The 19,639-nt window shown below is 51.1% G+C and overlaps 10 protein-coding genes across 10 annotated transcripts; 5 read left to right on the forward strand and 5 right to left on the reverse strand.

The window, feature by feature from the left end:
• Positions 1-104: 104 nt before the first annotated feature.
• On the forward strand, positions 105-1,103 carry N7509_010434 (LUC7 domain-containing protein; the record flags this gene model as incomplete). Its single annotated transcript, XM_056635071.1, has 3 exons — positions 105-147; positions 225-556; positions 624-1,103. 3 exons carry the CDS (start codon positions 105-107, stop codon positions 1,101-1,103), a joined length of 855 nt encoding a protein of 284 aa, XP_056485691.1.
• Positions 1,104-1,933: 830 nt separating this feature from the next.
• N7509_010435 (uncharacterized protein) lies at positions 1,934-4,554 on the reverse strand (the record flags this gene model as incomplete). Its single annotated transcript, XM_056635072.1, has 2 exons — positions 1,934-3,721; positions 3,781-4,554. The coding sequence occupies 2 exons, from the start codon at positions 4,552-4,554 to the stop codon at positions 1,934-1,936; spliced, it is 2,562 nt and encodes an 853-aa protein (XP_056485692.1).
• Positions 4,555-5,264: 710 nt separating this feature from the next.
• N7509_010436 (uncharacterized protein) lies at positions 5,265-6,020 on the forward strand (the record flags this gene model as incomplete). The annotated part of the gene is made up of 1 exon (XM_056635073.1): positions 5,265-6,020. The coding sequence occupies one exon, from the start codon at positions 5,265-5,267 to the stop codon at positions 6,018-6,020; it is 756 nt and encodes a 251-aa protein (XP_056485693.1).
• A 252-nt stretch (positions 6,021-6,272) lies between these two features.
• On the reverse strand, positions 6,273-8,070 carry N7509_010437 (uncharacterized protein; the record flags this gene model as incomplete). The annotated part of the gene is made up of 3 exons (XM_056635074.1): positions 6,273-7,601; positions 7,676-7,947; positions 8,004-8,070. The coding sequence occupies 3 exons, from the start codon at positions 8,068-8,070 to the stop codon at positions 6,273-6,275; spliced, it is 1,668 nt and encodes a 555-aa protein (XP_056485694.1).
• A 316-nt stretch (positions 8,071-8,386) lies between these two features.
• Positions 8,387-9,392, forward strand: pre9 (proteasome core particle subunit alpha 3; the record flags this gene model as incomplete). The annotated part of the gene is made up of 5 exons (XM_056635075.1): positions 8,387-8,410; positions 8,476-8,660; positions 8,747-8,879; positions 8,906-9,164; positions 9,253-9,392. 5 exons carry the CDS (start codon positions 8,387-8,389, stop codon positions 9,390-9,392), a joined length of 741 nt encoding a protein of 246 aa, XP_056485695.1.
• A 1,445-nt stretch (positions 9,393-10,837) lies between these two features.
• Positions 10,838-11,200, reverse strand: N7509_010439 (uncharacterized protein; the record flags this gene model as incomplete). The annotated part of the gene is made up of 1 exon (XM_056635076.1): positions 10,838-11,200. The coding sequence occupies one exon, from the start codon at positions 11,198-11,200 to the stop codon at positions 10,838-10,840; it is 363 nt and encodes a 120-aa protein (XP_056485696.1).
• Positions 11,201-14,572: 3,372 nt separating this feature from the next.
• On the forward strand, positions 14,573-15,340 carry N7509_010440 (uncharacterized protein; the record flags this gene model as incomplete). The annotated part of the gene is made up of 2 exons (XM_056635077.1): positions 14,573-14,587; positions 14,888-15,340. The coding sequence occupies 2 exons, from the start codon at positions 14,573-14,575 to the stop codon at positions 15,338-15,340; spliced, it is 468 nt and encodes a 155-aa protein (XP_056485697.1).
• Positions 15,341-15,607: 267 nt separating this feature from the next.
• Positions 15,608-16,704, reverse strand: N7509_010441 (DUF3425 domain-containing protein; the record flags this gene model as incomplete). The annotated part of the gene is made up of 3 exons (XM_056635078.1): positions 15,608-16,274; positions 16,322-16,514; positions 16,593-16,704. 3 exons carry the CDS (start codon positions 16,702-16,704, stop codon positions 15,608-15,610), a joined length of 972 nt encoding a protein of 323 aa, XP_056485698.1.
• A 734-nt stretch (positions 16,705-17,438) lies between these two features.
• Positions 17,439-18,438, forward strand: N7509_010442 (uncharacterized protein; the record flags this gene model as incomplete). The annotated part of the gene is made up of 2 exons (XM_056635079.1): positions 17,439-18,279; positions 18,335-18,438. The coding sequence occupies 2 exons, from the start codon at positions 17,439-17,441 to the stop codon at positions 18,436-18,438; spliced, it is 945 nt and encodes a 314-aa protein (XP_056485699.1).
• Positions 18,439-18,733: 295 nt separating this feature from the next.
• N7509_010443 (uncharacterized protein) lies at positions 18,734-19,529 on the reverse strand (the record flags this gene model as incomplete). The annotated part of the gene is made up of 2 exons (XM_056635080.1): positions 18,734-19,396; positions 19,491-19,529. The coding sequence occupies 2 exons, from the start codon at positions 19,527-19,529 to the stop codon at positions 18,734-18,736; spliced, it is 702 nt and encodes a 233-aa protein (XP_056485700.1).
• Positions 19,530-19,639: the final 110 nt, after the last annotated feature.

Below are 19,639 nucleotides of genomic sequence, written 5' to 3' on the forward strand. Positions count from 1 at the left end.
ATCAAAAAACCTCCCCCAAAACCGCCGTTGAGTGATCATTCAGTTCAGAACTTGCCTTAGTGTTCGCTTTTGTTCTTCCTTCGTCTGACGTCTAGGAATTGATCATGGCCGCGGAACAGAGAAAGCTGCTGGAGCAGCTCATGGGAGGTATGTTCCATCATATTACACCCTACCGATTCTCTTGGGTCCTCCGGATTTGAGCTAACAAGCACCTTTCTATCTAGCTGACCAGCTCATTGGCACCGGAGCCCAGGGCCGCAACTCGCAGCTTTCAATTACCGACTCCAAAGTCTGCCGTTCCTACCTCGTCGGTACTTGCCCGCACGACCTCTTCACCAATACCAAACAGGATCTCGGACAATGCCCTAAGGTGCACAGCGAGGGCCTCAAGACGGAGTATGAGACAGCTTCGTCGGCGGAGAAGGCAAAATGGGGATTTGAGTTCGACTACATGCGCGATATGCAAAAGTACATTGACGACTGTGACCGGAGAATCGACACTGCCCAGCGCCGACTGGAAAAGACCCCAGACGAGATTAGGCAAACCAACGACCTTGTATGTCTCCCATATTTCCCCGATGCCTGTTCGATTGTATACTTTGATTGCTAACCCTCACCTTCAGCTCAAGCAAATCGCAGACTTAAACAACACCATCAACACCGGTCTCCTCGAAATCTCCGTCCTCGGCGAGACAGGCTCTGTCGCCATGGCTCTCAGCGATATGCACAAGATCCGCACGGCAAAGCATCAGAAGGAGGGCTATGAACGCGATCTCAAGAATCTCCAGGATACTTCAGGCCCGTCAGGCCATCAGAAGCTCCAGGTCTGCGACGTGTGCGGCGCATACCTGAGTCGACTCGATAATGACCGACGATTGGCAGATCACTTCTTCGGAAAGATGCACATGGGATATTCAGATATGCGCAAGGGTTTCAAACGGCTCAGCGTCGAGCTTAAGGGCCGGGCCCCGCCTGTGCGCCAGCACGAAGAGGAGGATCCTTACAGTGCAGGTGGCCGGTCTGGAGGTGGACGTGGCCCTCGGTATGGGGGAGGTGGCGGCGGTGGTGGTGGTGGATACAGACGACGAGGCGGAAGATGGTAAATGTTCTTCTTTTTCTTCTGGATTTCTGGTCTCTGGTTCGGGTCTTTCGCATAGCGCAGGCGTTTTGTATGTTCAGGTCGAGCAAGATGCTCAGGTACGATGGAAAGCTGCTGGCCATGCGCGCTCAATATATCCTTGTCTTTACATGAAATGTTCTAAATGTCATATTAAATCCACAGTGTCGATACCTTTCGAAGGGGGTCTTAACGTATGGAGTTGAATTCTCAAGAAGGAAGATCCTTTATAGATCTGGGGTGCGGGTTGCAGCGAGAACCACGGCAATGCATGGGTGAGTTGGGTCAACTGGAGAACCCTAGCTACTGACTACTAGGCAATTTAGCACTAACATACCATCATGACTAGTCCTTTCTGTATTTGAGGCCCCTCACTTCATCCCGTACCTAGGAAAGGACTATGACTGCATGGTCGCATTACTTATCAACTTCAAGCTGTTTATAGGCAGAATATCACTGGCATCACTGGGATGGCAGAGCCTTATGGGAGCGGCGTAAACTACTAAGGAAATGGACTAGCTCAAATTGTTTCGATTGAGACCGTGCAATCCATCATAAGACAAAATAGACACAAGGAAAACCACCTAATGAGATACTAAACAAAACAAATAGTGAAGATCCGTTTTTGCAGGCGGGCAGATGCATAGGGCCCGTTAACCGTGGGTATCCGCACTGTTCCATGAATAACCACATCGTGGGAGTTAAAGAGGCGAACCAGCCTCAGGTCCCACGACATCAACACTAACTTAAAAAACTAACTAATTTAGACTGTACAGTACATGGTAAGATAACAAATGGTCGTAAAGATATCATGAATCAGGCATTCGCCTGCGGGACGTTGCCGTTCTGCTGAATCTCGAAGAGCGCATTCATGAGAGTATCATAATTAACTGCTGCAGCTGGCTGTCGGACTAGAATGTCACGAACAACGTTCAACTGCGCCACTTCCACGTTGGGTGCAGTTTTGAGAAGTTGCTGGATGGCTGGCTCATTCACTTGGGGGCCCAGAACTTGAATTGCGGCCGCAATGCCAGTAGCGGCAGCTGTAGTGGCGGAAGGCTGAGTCGGCTGTGTTGCACTTTGCTGGCCGTAGGCTGCGGTATTTGCAAGACCAGACACGAAATTGGGTGGTGTTTGACTGGTTGGGGGGCCAAAGTTCGGCTGCTGAGGCGTGACAACAGCGGCAGTCAGGGGGCTGGCGGTGGCTCCTGGCTCGAGACTGGGTTGATGAGAGGGTGGTTGAACAGAGGGCGGGTTTGAATCGCCGGTCTTGACCACGAAGACAACTAGCAGCATGCGTTCATGGATCGGACCTTCAAGAGAGTTGTTCTCCAATAGCTCGATGAAATCAGGCTTGGTCGTGGCACCGGCCTCGATAGGAACAATGTAGGTATCCTTGACGGCAGAAAGTGGGTGCTGTCCGATGACACCATAGCGCTTACGGCCCTGGAAGTATTCGAAAAGCTTGTCAAAGCCCGCTTTCTCGCTGGGCATGTCAGGGCTAGTGACCGCAATCACAGACACGTCGGTGGAGGAGCTGAATCGCAGACCACAGAGATAGTTGCTGGCGAGCTTGATATCAATGCGACCATCAACCAGTAATGTCGACGGCGCAAGCTGGCTCCATGGAATACGACCACTGAGGTCTGCACCTCCAACATGCTTGGCAGAGGACATGAACTCGGCGAGAGACGCCATGGCAACCTTGCCACGCCAGACAATCCCATCCTCATTGAAATCCTTTGGCGAGTAGGGAGGGGATTCGGGCTCGTCATCACGTAGTAGATCGTCAATCTCAGCATCGGCCTGAATTCTGCCATGAGGCACGGGTTCGCGAATGTTGGTTTCGACTTCGGGGAACACATGGTCGTGGTGTTCACCGGTTGGCGAGGGTGCTCGTCCATGTGCCTCTGTCTTGGCTCCCTGCTGCTGTTTTGAAGAGGATGGGCTTTGGTTTCCAGGACTAGCCTCCACTTCAGTAGCACGGCGAGGCGGTGCAGAGAATACCGATTCCGTTGCGGCGTGAGTTTCGTCTTCGATCAATTCCTCACCCTTGTGCGTTCGTCGAATACGAGGACCTTGTTCCTGTACAATGATATGTTGTCGTTCTGATTCACGTTTGATTTCTGCATCTTTTTGTTGCAGTTCTTCGCTCGCCATCTCCTCTGGCTTCATCCTAGACAGGGAATCTGAGGAGAGACTACCTACGAGCAACCGATCTCGTAGCGAAGGATTCTTCTTTACGTTGAATACGATCGTTCGTAACTGCGTTTTATATCCTTCGTTGGGCTCACCCGTCTGTCCAGATAGATTCCGATACAGGGCATCCTCAATGGCAAGACCAAGTTGACGTCCAGTATTCTCTGCTGATTCTCCAGCGGGTAGTGGGGAAACGCCTGTCTTCTGAGACTCCGCAAGCTGTTCTACAAATAGCTTGATCAGCGCAGTGGCCGCTCGCTTCCGTGCCGGGAGCACTAGATCTTCAACAGTACCCATCGTCGTAGGTGTTTCGGGAGTGGGCTCAGTCTTAGGCTTGGGAGTTTCTCTCGCCGGTGTCTGTTCAGCGGGTTCTGGAGAAATCCGTTGCTGTTTGACTTGAGGTTCCTATGTCACAGGTGGAGATTAGTACTGTACCTCATGTGGTGAAGGAAATGACCACTTACCATATGCGCTTCTGTGTTATCCTCAAGTTTGCGCTTGTTTGTGCTAGACCTTCGTGAGTCTGTGCCCTGGGCATGCTTTTCTGGTTCGACTGATACCGAAGCAGCTGGGGCAGGAGACATGCCAGGACCAGGTGTTGCAGAAGTGCCAGCTCGAGCTGGTGTGCTGGTCTCCGTCTTTCCCTGACTCTTCCGGCTGCCTTTCTTGCCCTTCTTGCGCTTGGACTTCTTTTCTTCGGCCTCCTTCCTTCGTCTGTCTGCGACTTCTTCCCATGGTTTCTCTCCTCTGGCGATCTTCTCGAGAAGTGATTTGTGGTTCTCAGGTCGGCACTGCTCACAATAGTATTGATCAGGCTCCTGGCCCTTGGTGAATGTGAGGCCCATGCAGTCGTTGTGTTGCCACGCAGAGCATTGATCACAACAAATCATGTCTCGCTCCACATCCTCCTCTTCCTCGTATTCGCCGCAGATACATCGAATTATCTCTTCCTCTTCCCCATCCTCGCTAGGTCCGGGGGTCGGTTCGGCGGAGGCTTTGCTGTTCTTGTCTTTCGGCCCTTTCACTTTGCCTTTCTTCGCGGGGGAATCGGCTGGGAGTTCGAGGTTCTTGTGCTGGCCTTTGGTGGCTCGGCCTGAGCGTCGTGGTTCGTCTGACATTGAGGTTAGCTTGGTGTTGTCCAGCGCGTGTTGGTGAGCCGAGGCTACTGCCTGCCTTCCACCGTTGATGGTTGAAAGGGCAAGGTCTGCCCGGGAGGTGTACAAGAGCTTACCAGCCATGGGAGATAATGAACACCGAAGTGTGCTACAGCGCAATGGAGAATAAAGTCTGCGATTGCTCAAAAGCGACGATATGCGCCTGACCAGCGACCACAAAACGGTCTCTACGGGCTCAAAGGGCTAGGAAATGAAGAAAAAGAGAGCGATACACAAGAGAAGACGCTGCCGCCTGGTGCCTGGTCCAGAGTATTACTTGATGACCAGAGCCGCCGCTTCCAAACTGTGCGCTGATACTCTTGCACAGGTGTAGAGTGGCAAGTGCGCTTGGTCGTGTTTTGAGAGGGTCTGCGATCCCTTGCGCGTCACTTGCGCCGAGCGAAAAGCGGGGTCGCGTGATGTTTCGGACGCGAACACTCTCGAATTTAGAGATGAGACTAGCGATGGCTCGTTGGGGTGTCCTTAATGGCCCCTCCAGTGGATTTGGGTGAATGAGGTGAGTCGGAGATGGATGAAGGAATGATGAGAGGGAGTTGTGTGACCAGCCAAGGGAGTTCTTAGATTATGTAATCTCCATCACATGATCGATATCTTGGAATTCGCGATGAGGCGGGATACCTTACCTTAAGGTCTCCACCGAGGCAAAATCCACTTTTGAATCAACCTGAAACTACATAGTTTGAATTCCAACTCAACTCTCTTCACCAGTCCACCGAACTTTGTGCGCATCCTCTAAATTCCTCGGCCAATCTTATACCATCCTCTCTTGAATCATGGCGGACGTCCGGTCGCTTCTCCGGAATGAATTAGCTTCGCGCAAGGGCTCATCACCCAATACCACTGGCAATCGGGTCAGCAAAAAGCGCAAGGTCGATAATGGCGATGGCGTAATGCGGAAGAAGCTGCGGTCGACCGACCTAGAGACAGTGGAAGCCGTCGCCAAAGCACAGAATGCTGAGTCGCCCAGTCCCCAGGACGCTACTTCCGACGAGGTCTTGGAGGAAGAAGACGAGGTGGACACCGCTGGACCGGAGCTACCACACGAATCCAACCAAGATACTGTTCTACCGACTGTGCAACCGACGACAACTACCGACGCTACGCAAGCTTCTCACACAGTCGACGAGGACGAGTGGGCCGCGTTCGAACGCGAAGTCGCGGCCCCGACGCGACTTCCACAGGCACCTGCAGCCCTTGCAGCAGAAGCTACCATATCTGCAGCCCCGGTAACCAACGAGGAGCTGGCCGCACAGCAGGAACGAGAGGCGGCATCAACAAAGAACGCGAGAGAAGCAGAGTTGGAGGGCGAGCGTGAGGATGCCGCTCGGTTCATGGAGGAGGAATTCGATGAAATGGATCAGCTCGAGGAGCGAGTGCGGAAGTTGAAACAAATGCGAGAGGAACTGCGAGAGAAACGCGCTCGGGATGGCGCACGAGACCAGCCAATGACTACCGAAGAACAAAGAGAAGCGGAGGAGAGCGAAAGTGATGAGGATGATGAAGATTGGGACGACTGGAGATTCAAATGATTTTCTCATGGTAAAAATGACGATTCACAAAAATGGAGATCAGGCCTCCTCTAATCTACGATGATACCCTTGGAAATTGAAATGATACATTGCGATAGAATAACCAGACGTCTGTTACTTTATAACCTGACCTACTAGTCGCATCTCCGCATGTGAGAGCTTCGAATAACCAATTTTATGACCCATCCTGAACAAACATGCTGGAACTAGTAGCAGATTGAATATATACATTTTCTAGAATGATGTCTGGTGTTATTTGGCATACGTCTCTTCAGCTTCAGCTGGCGCATCATCGACTTCCATATAACTGCGCAATCCATCCTTCCGGACTTGCATAGCTTCCGCTATTTCTGCTTCACCTTCACGGAGGAGATTTTTACCGCGAAGAAGATCCCCGCGTTGCCTTCGTTTATCATCCTCGACTTGTTTTTCTCTCTCCGCAAGGGCCCTTTCACGCTTCTCCCGCTCCCTTTGTTTTCGATCGTGTTCTTCCTGCTCTTCAGCTGTCAGCTGTACATCCGGTGCTGGCGGCAAAGTAGAGATAAAGGCTTCGATCAGCGGGTTCCGGGTTTGAGCAGGAAGTGCAATGTATCGAATATCCGTTATTATCATTGTTGGGAGAGCTTCGAGATTCGACGACCGATTCAGGGTGTGGACAGGCGCCGACTTGAGCAGAGCGGAAAGATCCGATTTTCGAGTGCTCTCGGGAAGTTTGAGACGAGAGATGTAGTCGCGATAAAACTTCTCGCGGTCCTTATCATGCAATTGTGAATCCTTCATCGCTTTGTCTTTGCGGTATTTGCGTTTGAATTCAGGCCAATAGAGTTTGGGTGTAGCGTATTCCTGTAAAAATGCCAAGTATTCGATGCGAGGATCATGCTTTTCTTGTTTTGCTTTGCGTTCTTTGACATCCTTGATTCGGTCACTGCTCCATTTCGAGAATATCTCACGTCGAGTTTTCATGTTTCCGGGTGCGGTATATCGAGAATCCTCGATGATCCGTCCCTCTTCAATGATGTTCTCCCAAATCGTGAAAGGATTGATGTTGTAGTCATCGAGAAGATCGCGGAAGAGTGCTTCGGCATCAGCATCGGTCAATTCAAGGCCCTGGGCACCGTCCTCCCAGTCCTCTTCTCCGGGTTCACCGTATTCCTCCGGGTCGAGACCATAGTCCTCTCCCATGGCCTCAAGCTGATAAGCCATATCCTCCTCGGTGAATTCCACTGGCTTATTGTCGGGAGCCTCACTCTCAGTCCGTGCTCGTTTCGATGGCAGTCCCTCGTCCTCATACTCGCTATCTGTAACCTCGACCTCTTCATACTCGTCGCTATCTTCGGGGCCTCCTAACTGTTCGGGTGCCGGTTGGATCAGCGTGGGAGCTTCAATGGCCTTCTCTGGTTGCTGTGTCGTCTTTTCTGGGACAGTATCTTTGGAAAGCTCCTCGGGTTCTTCGCCACGCTCTCTTCTCTCTTTCTTCTCGCGTTCCAAACGATCGTATTCGACGACGCCTTTCAATACCTCCTGTGGAAATTTCCAAAAGCTTTCGTCGGTTTCCGGATTATAAACGAAACGTCTTTTCAGCTTGGTTTTCACGAGTACCCAAGGCGCGCAATCTGGTATGGGATGTTTCGACTTGGGTTGATCCTGAGGCTCACGACGCCCACGATCCTGATAACCCTTTCCTCCCCGGAAACCACCTCGGCCATGCCCATGGCCATGCTGGTGTCCACTTTGCTGTGACCCATCAGGCCCGTACCCTGCTGGGCCATATGCCGTAGAGGAAAGGGTGGTAAAGTTTCTGGCGCATAGTAGGGAAGTGGTTGAGAAGGCTCAGGGACGGTCGGTGCGGGTTGAGGGGCAGGCGATGACACTTGAGGCCTTGTGTACGTTGACTGCTTCGTAGCCGAGTTGTAGTAGTACAGTTGACCTATGGTTTTCTGGTTAGCCAGAATCTTCAATGTTAACCAAAAGATGTGCACCAACCAGCGGGCGCCCGGTGCTCCGTCCACCCTGGGGGCAGAGGTAGTGATGTATATGTGGATTTCAGCATATTGGAGTGGTGGACAAATTGTTCCCAAAAAAAAGAAACTATCAAGAAGAGGCGAACCCCGTGGCGCAATGCTCAAATGTAGAAGCGCAAAGCCGCGGCGAAGCTTTGGTGTAGTGAGGTGGTCCGAGCTTGGCGGATGACAGAGCCAAAGGACGCGCAGGGCGAGTGCCTGGACTTGCACTTGCACTTGCTGAAGCTCACCGTTACCGTCACCAGTCACCTTAACCACCCTTCATCCATCCCCCCTCTTCCTTCACGACCTCGTTCAACTCGACTACTGCTTTGGGTTCTTTTTTACGTCTGCATTGTATACATCATGTCTCGCCGATATGATTCACGGGTTGGTCGGCCCCCGCTATTCGGTCGCTGCAACAGCTCCAGCTAACCTATGACGATGTTCGGTAGACCACCATCTTCTCCCCTGAGGGTCGCTTGTACCAGGTTGAATATGCACTTGAGGCAATTTCCCATGCTGGTACTGCCCTCGGTATTCTAGCCAAGGATGGCATTGTCCTCGCTGCCGAGAGGAAGGTGACCAGCAAGCTCCTGGAGCAGGATACCTCCGCCGAGAAGCTCTACACAATCAACGAGTACGTCGATCGAAATCCCTTGGTCTTCACCGCAGCCTTGATGGCTAGTGCTGCTTTTGCATCGTTGAGCTAACTCCTCCCTGCAGTAACATGATTTGCGCAGTTGCTGGTATGAACGCCGATGCCAACATCCTCATCAATTACGCCCGTCAAAATGCCCAACGTTACCTCCTCACCTACAACGAAGACATTCCTGCGAGCAGCTCGTGCGCCGACTGTGTGACTTGAAGCAAGGATATACTCAGCACGGTGGTCTCCGTCCGTTCGGTGTCTCCTTCATCTACGCTGGATGGGATCACCTTCGTCAATTCCAGCTGTACCAGAGCAACCCGAGTGGCAATTACGGCGGTTGGAAGGCGACAAGCGTTGGTGCAAACAATGCCAGCGCACAGAGTCTGCTTAAGCAAGATTACAAGGAAGACTCCACATTGCAGGAGGCTTGCGCCATGGCCGTCAAGGTGCTGAGCAAGACGATGGATTCGACAAAGCTCAGCAGTGAGAAGAGTGAGTATCCTCCGAAGACTTTCCCTCTTCCCATTTGACAATCGTCATCGTTTGCAAAAATGCTGACCAAGTCTTTCGTGCTACGCAGTCGAATTCGCAACGGTGGGTAAGACCAAGGATGGCAAGATCTACCACCACCTTTGGAGCGCAGATGAGATCGATGCCCTGCTGCGGGAACAAGGGCTGGCCAAGGTCGATGATGAGCCCGAGGCAGGCGACATAAAATAGATTAATACCTTCGTCTGTGTTTTGAATACTTGCAAATCAAGAGCTACAATCTACTACTATCGCCGTGCTCCCAATATCAACCATGTACGAACCGGTGATTTCTGCTGATGACTGCATCAGGTGTTGCTGGTCGGTGACGTGGCAGACACCCACCGGTCAAGTCTCAACAAGTGCCTTGTTGTCTCCAATCTGATGATGTTTGATGCAGTAGGATCGAGCAAACTTGTACACGTAGTCTGATGCTTGGGTTCTTGTTTGGGTCCATAAATTTTCCGGTGCAGCCCTGAAGATCTCGCGGCAAAGTATATAATCCCCGCGCCGCCAGTCCATCCCTGGGCTTTCAGCCACCAACTTGAATCTGAAGGAACGTCCACTTCAAGTTCTTCCTCTACCTACTAGTACTACTAGTAGTACTTGGATATACCTAGGTATCCATGGAAGAATGCCAGTGTTTTTGTGACATCCGTTGATGTTCAAGTTGTCTTCCTTACTTGAATCCCGCTGGTTGTATTCTTGCTAACCCGGACCCAATATATACATCACTCCAGGCCTGGCATGAGGGAATCCGACGAGTCTCTGGTTTGAAAAATACTAACCCGTGCCAGTGGACTGAATTGGGAGTTGGAACTGATGAGTACCTAGGCGCCCAGGTGTGCATCAGGCCTTAGGATAGACTCGACTAATATGATGTTTACATCCATTGCTGACTAGTTAGTACTGCCCAATTGAAACCTCAGGCATCAATTGCTGACATACCATTGAGATGTATACATGGCACGTGATGCGGTGGGGTTTCTTTAGAAGGAGGGGGTTTCACCATCCACCTGACGACATTCCTCCCTGCCGATTCCATTGCGAGACTGTCTGACCTTCTCTCATGATCGAGTGGCTAATACTTCATCTTCTTCAGGCTCCAGTGGCTTTTCACCCGGGCATCTGCAGCTGAAGGGCCCCTCTTACCCCTTTATGAGACCCGGGGCCGTCTCAGCGAACCGCTCACTCAAAGACCAGGGCGCTTATAACATGACTAGGCCCCATCAATATATCCATTGGATCTCGACAGCCTATCGAAAAAGGGGAATTACTTCAGAACAGCCAATGATGTTTTTCTTCAGACTTTCAGACCCTCTCAGGCGGCGATGCTCGTCACATTGCAGAAATTCGATTTGGACTTGATGTCACAGACTATGTGCTTGTGTGGTACATGAAACATCCCTAACGTCCCCCCCCCCCGGCGAATGGTATTAGGAAAACGAAAAAAAAAGAAAAAGAAAAAGAAAAAGAAAAAGAAAAAGAAAAAGAACGAGTTCTGCAAGCTTCCAACCAGGAAAAGACAAGAGAAAGAGGATACAGAACACAAAAACAATGAAAATGAGAGGACATGTCAATACAGCCGCTGTTCGCCCAAGGAAAATTCACCAGGTTTTGCCGATACAAGCCACATATTATCGCGTAAGGGTCGTGCGTCGATCCTCACGCTCCCGTTGCAAGACGTAAATTTCCTTGTCCAAGTCCATTATGAGTTTCTGGGATCGGTCCATGGAAGCAACAAGAGTGGCCCCCTCACGTTTCCACCGTTCCAGGCGGTCGACCTCGGCGCTTCGCCGCCGGAACTTGGTCTCAATCTTTTCACAGAGGCGGCACTTGCTGTTCTCGTTTTCGGTCATGTTCACGAGTTTCATACCACAAGTCTCGCCTGTGCGATACTCGTAATTGCACCGATGGGCGAAGTTGGTCCAGCTCCAGTCCCCACACGAAAATCGCTTTTGGTTGTAAAAGCACATGCCTATCAGCCGTGTTAGTGCCATTCAACGCGACGGTGCGATCAAACTCACTTGCTGTCGGATCTTGAGCCTTGTTTCAGGTTGACTGATGGCACACGATTGGTCTTTTTGCCGGACCTATCCTAAACTTCTCTAACGAGTTTGATAGGCTAGCCTCGACAGAATTCTGATCAAGAGCTTTTGAGTGGCTCAAAGGAGGCGAAACAATTTTCAACAAAACAGAAAATTCCTTCCAATGGAAATATCTATGGATCTCAACTACTCAATTGAGTGTTTTAGTTTGGAACCTGGGGGGATGATTTCGAACTCCACATCCTGTCGAGGGGATCGAAACTGCTATTTATGCTTCGGTGGATGTTTTCATGTCACCGCTAGAGTCCCTCCAAGTTCGTGTCGTCGTCCTGCTGATCGACATTCATCGGTGCGGGACGGCTTATCGTCCGTGTTTCCCATCTATCGGATTTCACCTTACGACCTGGTTGAGGTTGATCCGGTTGGCTGTCAGCATTTCTCCTGGTAGTGGAGACGGTAAGATGCCCAAGGTTTCTTTCGGATGGAGCCACCAAGGATGAACCGTTGCTTCAAGCATGCATGCATCTTCTTGCCTGTGGCAACTTCTGTCCCCATGATGATGTACGCCAGGTGGAAAATCCCTCAGTCGATGGCTGTCCTCTTCCACTTTTTGGTATCGACCGCTGCAGCTATGCCGTCGCTAGATTGCACTTCCCCGCCTTCAGGTGCATATTGTTCGCATGGAAGCATACTCCTGTGATCGTGTTGCGTTGTGCATCGTTGATCCTGCATCATTGAGTCGCTCTCGATCTCTGCCAGCTGTCACCCTGATGCAATTATCAGACGGCTTTCTCCCGGGGTTTGCCTGGTTTCCAAGCAAAATGAAGCTGCGTTTATTTCCGAATGTGACAGAACTGCACGTTCCCTGTGACTCCACTCCCTAATAGGGGTTTTCCTGATTTCCCACTTCTTCTTGCTGCCCAGTCTTGCCACTCTTAATTGGGTTCAATATACCTATTATCTGGAATTTCGACACGGCCGATAGACCGAGACCCTTCTTCTATCCATGGAGCACCACACCCCACGCTGCTGTCTGTGTGATTGCATACGCATGCACGCCCGCATCATTGCGCCCCGTCGATGCCTCTGCTTTCACTATTACGTTTACTGCATTGGGCAATCCTCCAGATTGGAATTCGTCTCAGAACGTGTACTGTGACCCGTTACTGGTGTCCTTCTATCATGTCTCTTTGCCGAGCCTTACTTGCAAGGATAAGAATTGCGACCTGATTTCGTCCCACGCCGCCGCATCCTTCCGCTCCGTGCCTCTCAGCCAATAGTCCCTCACCCGGGTGGCAACAAGTCGCGTCACTGAGGCTCGAATGAGTGGTACCTCCTGCACTCAGGGACACGGGCCATAGAATTGGGTTTGTTTCCCTCGTTCCTCATTAACCGTTTGGGGTTTGGACGGGAAAGATCCATTTTCGTTCAGCTGATCTTTCATATCTGCAGAGGAGGGATGCTGCATCTGCCCCCGCTCAGGTGTATGGCTCATAATTATCCATTTGCCCGCTTGGGCGAAGATGATAGGATCTTAGTGCCCTGCGGCGCGGGCATCGCAGACACGAACTGTGACACCTTCCACATATTACTTTACCACATGCAGCTGCACTAAAGCTCGGAGACTCTGACGTGGCACCTTATTTCTGGCTCGGAGACTCTCAATTCCTGTTAGCGAAGGCTGACTGGAAGGCCGTGGGCCGGGGAGCGCAACGTCTATGGATTCCATGAAAGCTCCACAGGAGCGATCCAGGCCTCCACCCCCTGTCATTGAGCATCCTCCATCATGGTCACTTAATTTGTTTTCATTTCTATCTCCGCTGGAATTGGAAAGTGACTCGATCTTTTCAGCCGGCCTGGTCCTCTGGTCCACCGGACGAAAACTCATCAATATAACGCAAGATCGTCGGAGGATGCCACATTCATTATGCCCGCTGCCTGGACCCAGGAAGTTGATCCATGGCGAGATGTTGAGTTGGCAGCCGGACATCCCTGAAGGCCCGTGAACAGCACCAGAGGGCGTAATTTCGGAGAGGACTGATCCATTTCGAGTAAAGAAGTGGTTGCATCGGCTCTCACACTCTCGAATCAGCTTTCCAAGCAACCCCCCTGCCCGTTTTCCTCTCGCCCCGTCTTATTACCGAAATGGCCGTATTCTTTCTGGGGGACCCCCGACTTCCGGCTGGCCAGGATTGTGCTCAAAAATTATGAAAAAAGAGTGGATATGATTCCTGCCCAACAAACAAACTTGTCGGAAGCATTTTCAGAGCTATCGAGTCCGAGTCAGTGCTATAGTTCCCTCGTTTTATGTGGCATAGACTTGGGTCACCCATGCTCCAACGTTGAAATTGGATTCTCAGGCGCGCATACACGCTCCCACTGCGCTGGGCTCTTCTGATCCCGTGATCTTAAAGTGAACGGAGGCTCCCGCACCTGCCACGCGCATGTCTCTGCCGCCCGTAACAAATGGTGGCCGGCTCTTCAAGCTTTGGGATTCGAAAGCCAGAGGGCCACCGCCCCCGGCCTGGGTCAACGCGCCCAGATTGGCCGGCGAGCGGAGGGAACCTCTTTTGCAGCCGAGTGCAGTAGCCAATAACAAACCCTGACTGGGATGTCGGTCATATGCAGCTAGCACTCCTTTTCCCCACCCACTTCATGTACGAGGGCCACTGCTGCATATCATCAGCGCCTCCTCCGAATCAAGCCAAGCTCTAGGCCTATTGGTCGATTGAAGACCGTCTCGATGCGGGCCCTCGCATCCGCATATTGCCAGGTGCCAGCTCCACTGTTGCTGGGTGGGATCAGATCTTCAGTTCCACTTTCATGTGTGCGAACCTGCGCGGAAGTTCGCTTCCGTGCTTCTCGAGTTTCCAGATGCGATGCGCTGATCACTTTCAATTTGGAAAGTTTCTATTCTGCCTATTTTTACATCCATTTCCCTTTTCCGCGCTGCAGTCAGGCAATGCCACTGACGCAAGCTTTCCGATTCCTGGCCTGCTTTACGCGGATATCATTTTTTCTTTTTTTGCTTTTGCTCGCCCAAACTATCCCTCTACCTCGGGGCTGAACTCTACTAATCATTACATATATTGACAAGCAAACAAAGTCCGAAGTGACTCAATATTGAGATCAAACCTCGAAACGGCGTGGTGCCGCTCTTGTTGACGTGGCAGGCTCACTCGATTCACTGATTGCCAACATGGCCTACTAGTAAGTTATCAAAAGCCCGCCGCCAAGAAGTCTCATCATACTGGCAATTTTGATTACCCATGGAGTGTTCATGTCAGTGATCGAGTGCTCCTAAAAAACCGTAGTTCACTAACTATGGATGCTGGTAAGGTAAGCTTATTACCGGATCGGGTTAGCCCTTTGTGACGTCAATATGATCTATAGAACATTTTATTCTGGATTTGCTAGGACACAACCAGGAATTTGTCACTTCTTCGGAATTCGTAGCTCTCGATCTTTTAATGTCTTCTTTCCCTTTCCCATAGGTCATTCATTCTCTTCTCATCGACCCCAGAAGCAATAAAAAAAAAGGCACGCCAGCCATATCACCCATTCAAACCTAAGCTTGATTGTCTCTCTAAGCAAGAACAAAAGTACATCTATCATGTGGAAGAGCCTCATTTCCACTAGCCAGCAGGCGACTCGTGCAACACCCCGCAATTGCGTCGCTGCACTTTGCATAACCCCATCGACCACGAGCGGTCGTCCCTTCAGTGCCATTTCTCGGCTCGAAAAAGACAACCCCCGGAAGATATCGATCGCGAAGAACTGCGGCCCGAGCGATCAGAAGTCACCAAGTCAGGGACTGACAATGAAATTGCCCATCATGATTCTGCATTTGACCCCACGAATACTGCCCCGGAAAGCGAGCTTGCTGCGACGGAGAACGAGAGCAAGTCGACGAATGTGAAAGGATCACTCAACATGAGTCCCGCGAACAAGGATGTGAGTGCATGGCGGGGACCAACCGAGGGTGGTCCAGATAGGAATGTTGATCGAGGAGTTTCAAGCAAGAGGGGCTCGCCGAACAAACGACGGACAATCCATGTCAAAGAGGATGGGACGCATGTATCGTATCGATAGTGTGTGCATCCTTATCCCCCGTGCTATATAACTACCTGTCACTACTAGCCCTTACTACCTCTTTCAAGTTGTGTTTAAGTTTGATGACAGCCTGATACTACAATATGCAAATCTTAGTAGATTGAGTTCATGCGTCCTATCAACCAAAAAAAGAGACACAGGAGAGATTTTTGCGGGACGTTTTATCTCGAAATATGACAAGATCCACCATCAATATGAACCAATATATCCACCCGATGTACACGTTATGTTCATCAATAGTAATTACTAGTATTCCAACTCGGTGATGCGAATCTTTTCTTCTCCACGAGATTCCCTCCATCGATTCGACGACCTAATCAACTCATCGCATCCCTCAAGAAGGCGCCCCCATTTCCGCACAAAGGCAGGGGTCAACTCCCAACTGTCCAATAAATAAGGTTTCCCCCATACAATCATACCATGACGACTGGCCGTATAATCGTCTTCTTCATCACCCGAAAGACTCAAGTCATGATTCATTGGCAATGCCGATAGTTGTATGGGTGAGCCTGACGGACGGAAACAAGGGACCTCGGGCTCTAACAAGTTACCCATAAGGTCATACAAGAACTCGGTAGAGTCTATCATGTACTCCCACTGGATAAGGTTATCGCGCATCTTCGGGCAGGGAATCCCATTGATCCAGATGGCGTGGGGGATCCTTCTTTGCAAGTCGGTTGGTACTAACATATCTGGCAGACCATCGGTTATGGGCACAATAGATGATACAGTCAAAAGTCTGTCAAGGGGCTGGGGTTCACCGGTTGCTGAGAAGGCGGCAACAGCTGGTAGGATGATGTTTGAGTTCTGATAGCCGGCGCGGGCGACATTTCGTTGAATCATAGTGAGTAAGAGGTCCGACGCTATGCATGACTTGGATTTGGCTGATTGGTCTCTTCTTGCAGGGACGATGCTAGTTTCAGAAGCCGTCGTCTCACTTGCAGAGGATCTGGGTGATACAGGGCGGAGTGTGAGATGGAATTGTGGAGGCGTAGATTGCTGGGATTCGTCCGAGGGGACGCCGACGTCAACACCGACGACTCGGGGGGGGATGGTTCGGTATCCTCGGGGTCGTCGAGTTTCCAGCGATGGACACGGAAAGGAGGATCGTCGACTTTACCATTCTGCTTGTTTTGTTGCTGGAGACGTGATCCTAGAAAATGTTTTCTTTGAGTGACTTGCTGTCTCATGTCCCCCAGCCGAGACAACTATAGGGATGATCGACACTTACGGCGGGCTCGCTGATTAAGGCGGTTCTGGATCTTCCTCCGGCGCTTGGGATCATCATTCTTAGTGGACCCAGCGCCGCTTCGGCTGGGGATGGCCCAGGTGAAGGTAGACATGGTTTTGTGATATAGACGGGGGTGGTGAAGCGGTGGCCAGGGATGTTAACCACACCTGACTAGTTCGGATTCAGTAATAAAGTCAGCCCCGGAAAAGAGCGGTCCACCCCGTGGGGCTAGTGGGGGCCGAACTATCCCTAAGTAGGCGAAATCGGTCAGCTAGACCCGTCTATTTCTGTTCCCAAGGTTAGCTCCTCCTATAGTATCCAGGAGGGTGGATGCGGAGGTGATGATCGGGAATTTAACCTATCCCCAACTAGGCCAGATCGGTCAGCTAGTTCTATGGTCTGACCCTCTGACCCACACGAGCACAGGCAGAAGGGCCCATGAGCACAGACAAAATTTAAATTAAACTATTCCCAAGTCGAGCAAACCAGTCAGCTAGTTCGTGAGGAGGAAGGAGTGAAGACGGGAAGAGATTTAACCTATTCCCAACCAGTCTAAATTGGTCAGCTAGTTCTATCCAAGTTGTTTGGCATTGTATCAGGCAGAATGGCCAGCGAGGAACAATTGGACTTTCAATCTAAAGAAATAAAAACCATTCCTAGTTTGGGAATAACAGTCAGCTAGCTTCCTCAAGCTGATCCACTCTATAGAGGTTGAATGTGTTATAGCAGGGCAAGAGGAAGGCTATTAAAGTGACGCAAACCTCCGTTATTTCCTATTTTCTTTTCATAAACTCCAACGCTCACATCTTTTCTACTACTCAACCATCTTTCTCATTCTATACTAGAATGTCTCGCTACGCTGCAGCTCATATCGACCCCCAAGGCCCCGGCGATGCCCGCCCAACCGCCCTCCAAATAGTCCAAGATGAGGGCTTCAAAGGCAAACTCACCGGTAAAGTTGCCGTCGTGACTGGCGTTTCTTCGGGTCTCGGTATTGAGACTGTCAGAGCGCTTGCAGCGACTGGTGCGACTTTGTACCTCACTGCGAGAAATCTCGAAAAGGCCGAAGCGGCACTGGCGGACATATTTGACTCGAGCACAATGACTCTCGTCCAGATGGATCAAGCCTCACTCGAGAGCGTCCGGATCGCTGCTCAAACAATTCTATCCCAAACGAGTCAAATCAGCCTTCTCATCGCCAATGCCGGAGTCATGGCTATTCCAGACCTCAAGTTGACCGACAAAGGGCATGAGATGCAATTCGCAACAAACCATCTGTCTCACTTCTTATTCTTCAACCTGCTGAAGTCGGCTCTATTGGCAGGATCGTCTTCAGCCTTCCACTCTCGCGTTGTGATGCTTTCTTCTGCTGGACATCGTGTTGGCGGCATCAACTCCTCTGACAACTACCACTATCAGAATGGTGGATACAATCCCTGGGCTGCATATGCGCAATCCAAAACGGCGAATGTCTACATGGCCAACGAGATCGAGCGTCGCTACGGACTCCAAGGTCTGCATGCTTATAGTCTCAATCCTGGAATTGCGGCCACTGGGATCATTGGTCAACTGAGCAGCGAAGAGATCATGGGTATGCTGCAAGATGAAGCAATGCTTAAAGCTCAGAAAAACCTGGACCAGGGAGCAGCAACAACTATTTATGCCGCTATTTCGAGGGACCTTGAGGGTAGAGGGGGGTCTGTATTTGAATGACTGCTCTGAGGCTGAGATGGGCGAGCAAGATGGTGACCGTATGTCGGGGAAATCGGCGCCGCATGCGTTTGATCCCGAGAACGAGGCGAGGCTGTGGAAGGATTCTTTGGAGCTGGTTGGCTTGTCAGATTAGTGAAGTCTCGTCGCCCGTATGGGATGCGTCAGACATCCAGACCTAAAGAAAGAGCTATTTACATAGTAGTGGTAGTATACAATAAATCTCCTGTCCTAGAATTGCACCGAGCAATCGATCCATTTTGCCCATCCTAGCAAGTTCAAGTTGCCTAATAGATACAGTGTAATTTACTTGTCTGATTGTACTACTCAAAACTAACTCGCATAAATTATGGGAATAATGATATGTCGTAAAGATGCCCGACTGAACGGGCTATAAACTGGAATTGTACCCAACAGGACCATCAATCAATTTACTCCTTCGCGAGCGCAATGATCTCCGAGCCATCGATACTCCATACCTGCTCCTTGCCGCTAGGAACATCGCCTTCCAAGGCCTTCAGGCCCGCGTTAACCGCCGCCTTGGCGATAACATCCGCGTCCTGCGCCCAACCATTCTTGAGACCGGAGTGCAGCTTGCCAGCCCAGCCAGCGATGAAGCGGATGCCAGCCTCCAGAGGCCGACTCTCCTCGCGAGTTCCAGTAATCAAGCCAGGGCGAAGGATGACCGTCCGTTCAAAGCCGAGCGCCTTGACGTCCTCTTCGATCTCGCCCTTCATGCGCGAGTATGGAATGTTGGAAGCTTTGTTTGCGCCGGAAGCAGAAATCAAGACGTAGACCTTAGTACCGGCTTCCTTAGCGACGCGCGCCAGCTCAACGTTCAGCCCATGCTCGATCTTGTACTGGTTGTCGAAGCCGCCTGCAGCACCGCGGGTTGTCGCGAACGAGGAGATAAAGATTCCGGGCGTCGGAGCGAGTGCCTGGAGCTGTGCGCCCCAGGTGGCGGTGTCGCCGGAGACGAAGGTGGTGAGTTTGCTTTGTGGAGCTTCGCCGGCGACGTTAGGTGTGCGACGTGAGATAGTGTCGACACGGCTAACAGCCGGATTGGAGAGGAGGCTGGAGAGGATGTGGGATCCCTGATTGTGGTGATTGATTGGTTAGTTCGAGGCTTGGCTTCGCTGATGATGCCTGGGGCGAGTGGGTGGGGGTGATTGGGGGTTGAATTCTTACCACCATGCCGGTGGATCCGATGAGGGCCACGTTCGCCATGTCTTTTGTGCGTTGAGTTCAAAGGGGTTGCGAGTTGATACTAGTATGCGGGAGGAGAGAAGAGGCGAAGGTGAAGGTGAAAGTGAAGGTGAAAGTGAAGGCGAAGTCGC

Source organism: Penicillium cosmopolitanum (genome assembly GCF_028827165.1).
Source record: "Penicillium cosmopolitanum strain IBT 29677 chromosome Unknown utg000009l:1.0-9042332.0:1.0-9050551.0, whole genome shotgun sequence".
Taxonomy (NCBI): Eukaryota; Fungi; Ascomycota; class Eurotiomycetes; order Eurotiales; family Aspergillaceae; genus Penicillium; species Penicillium cosmopolitanum.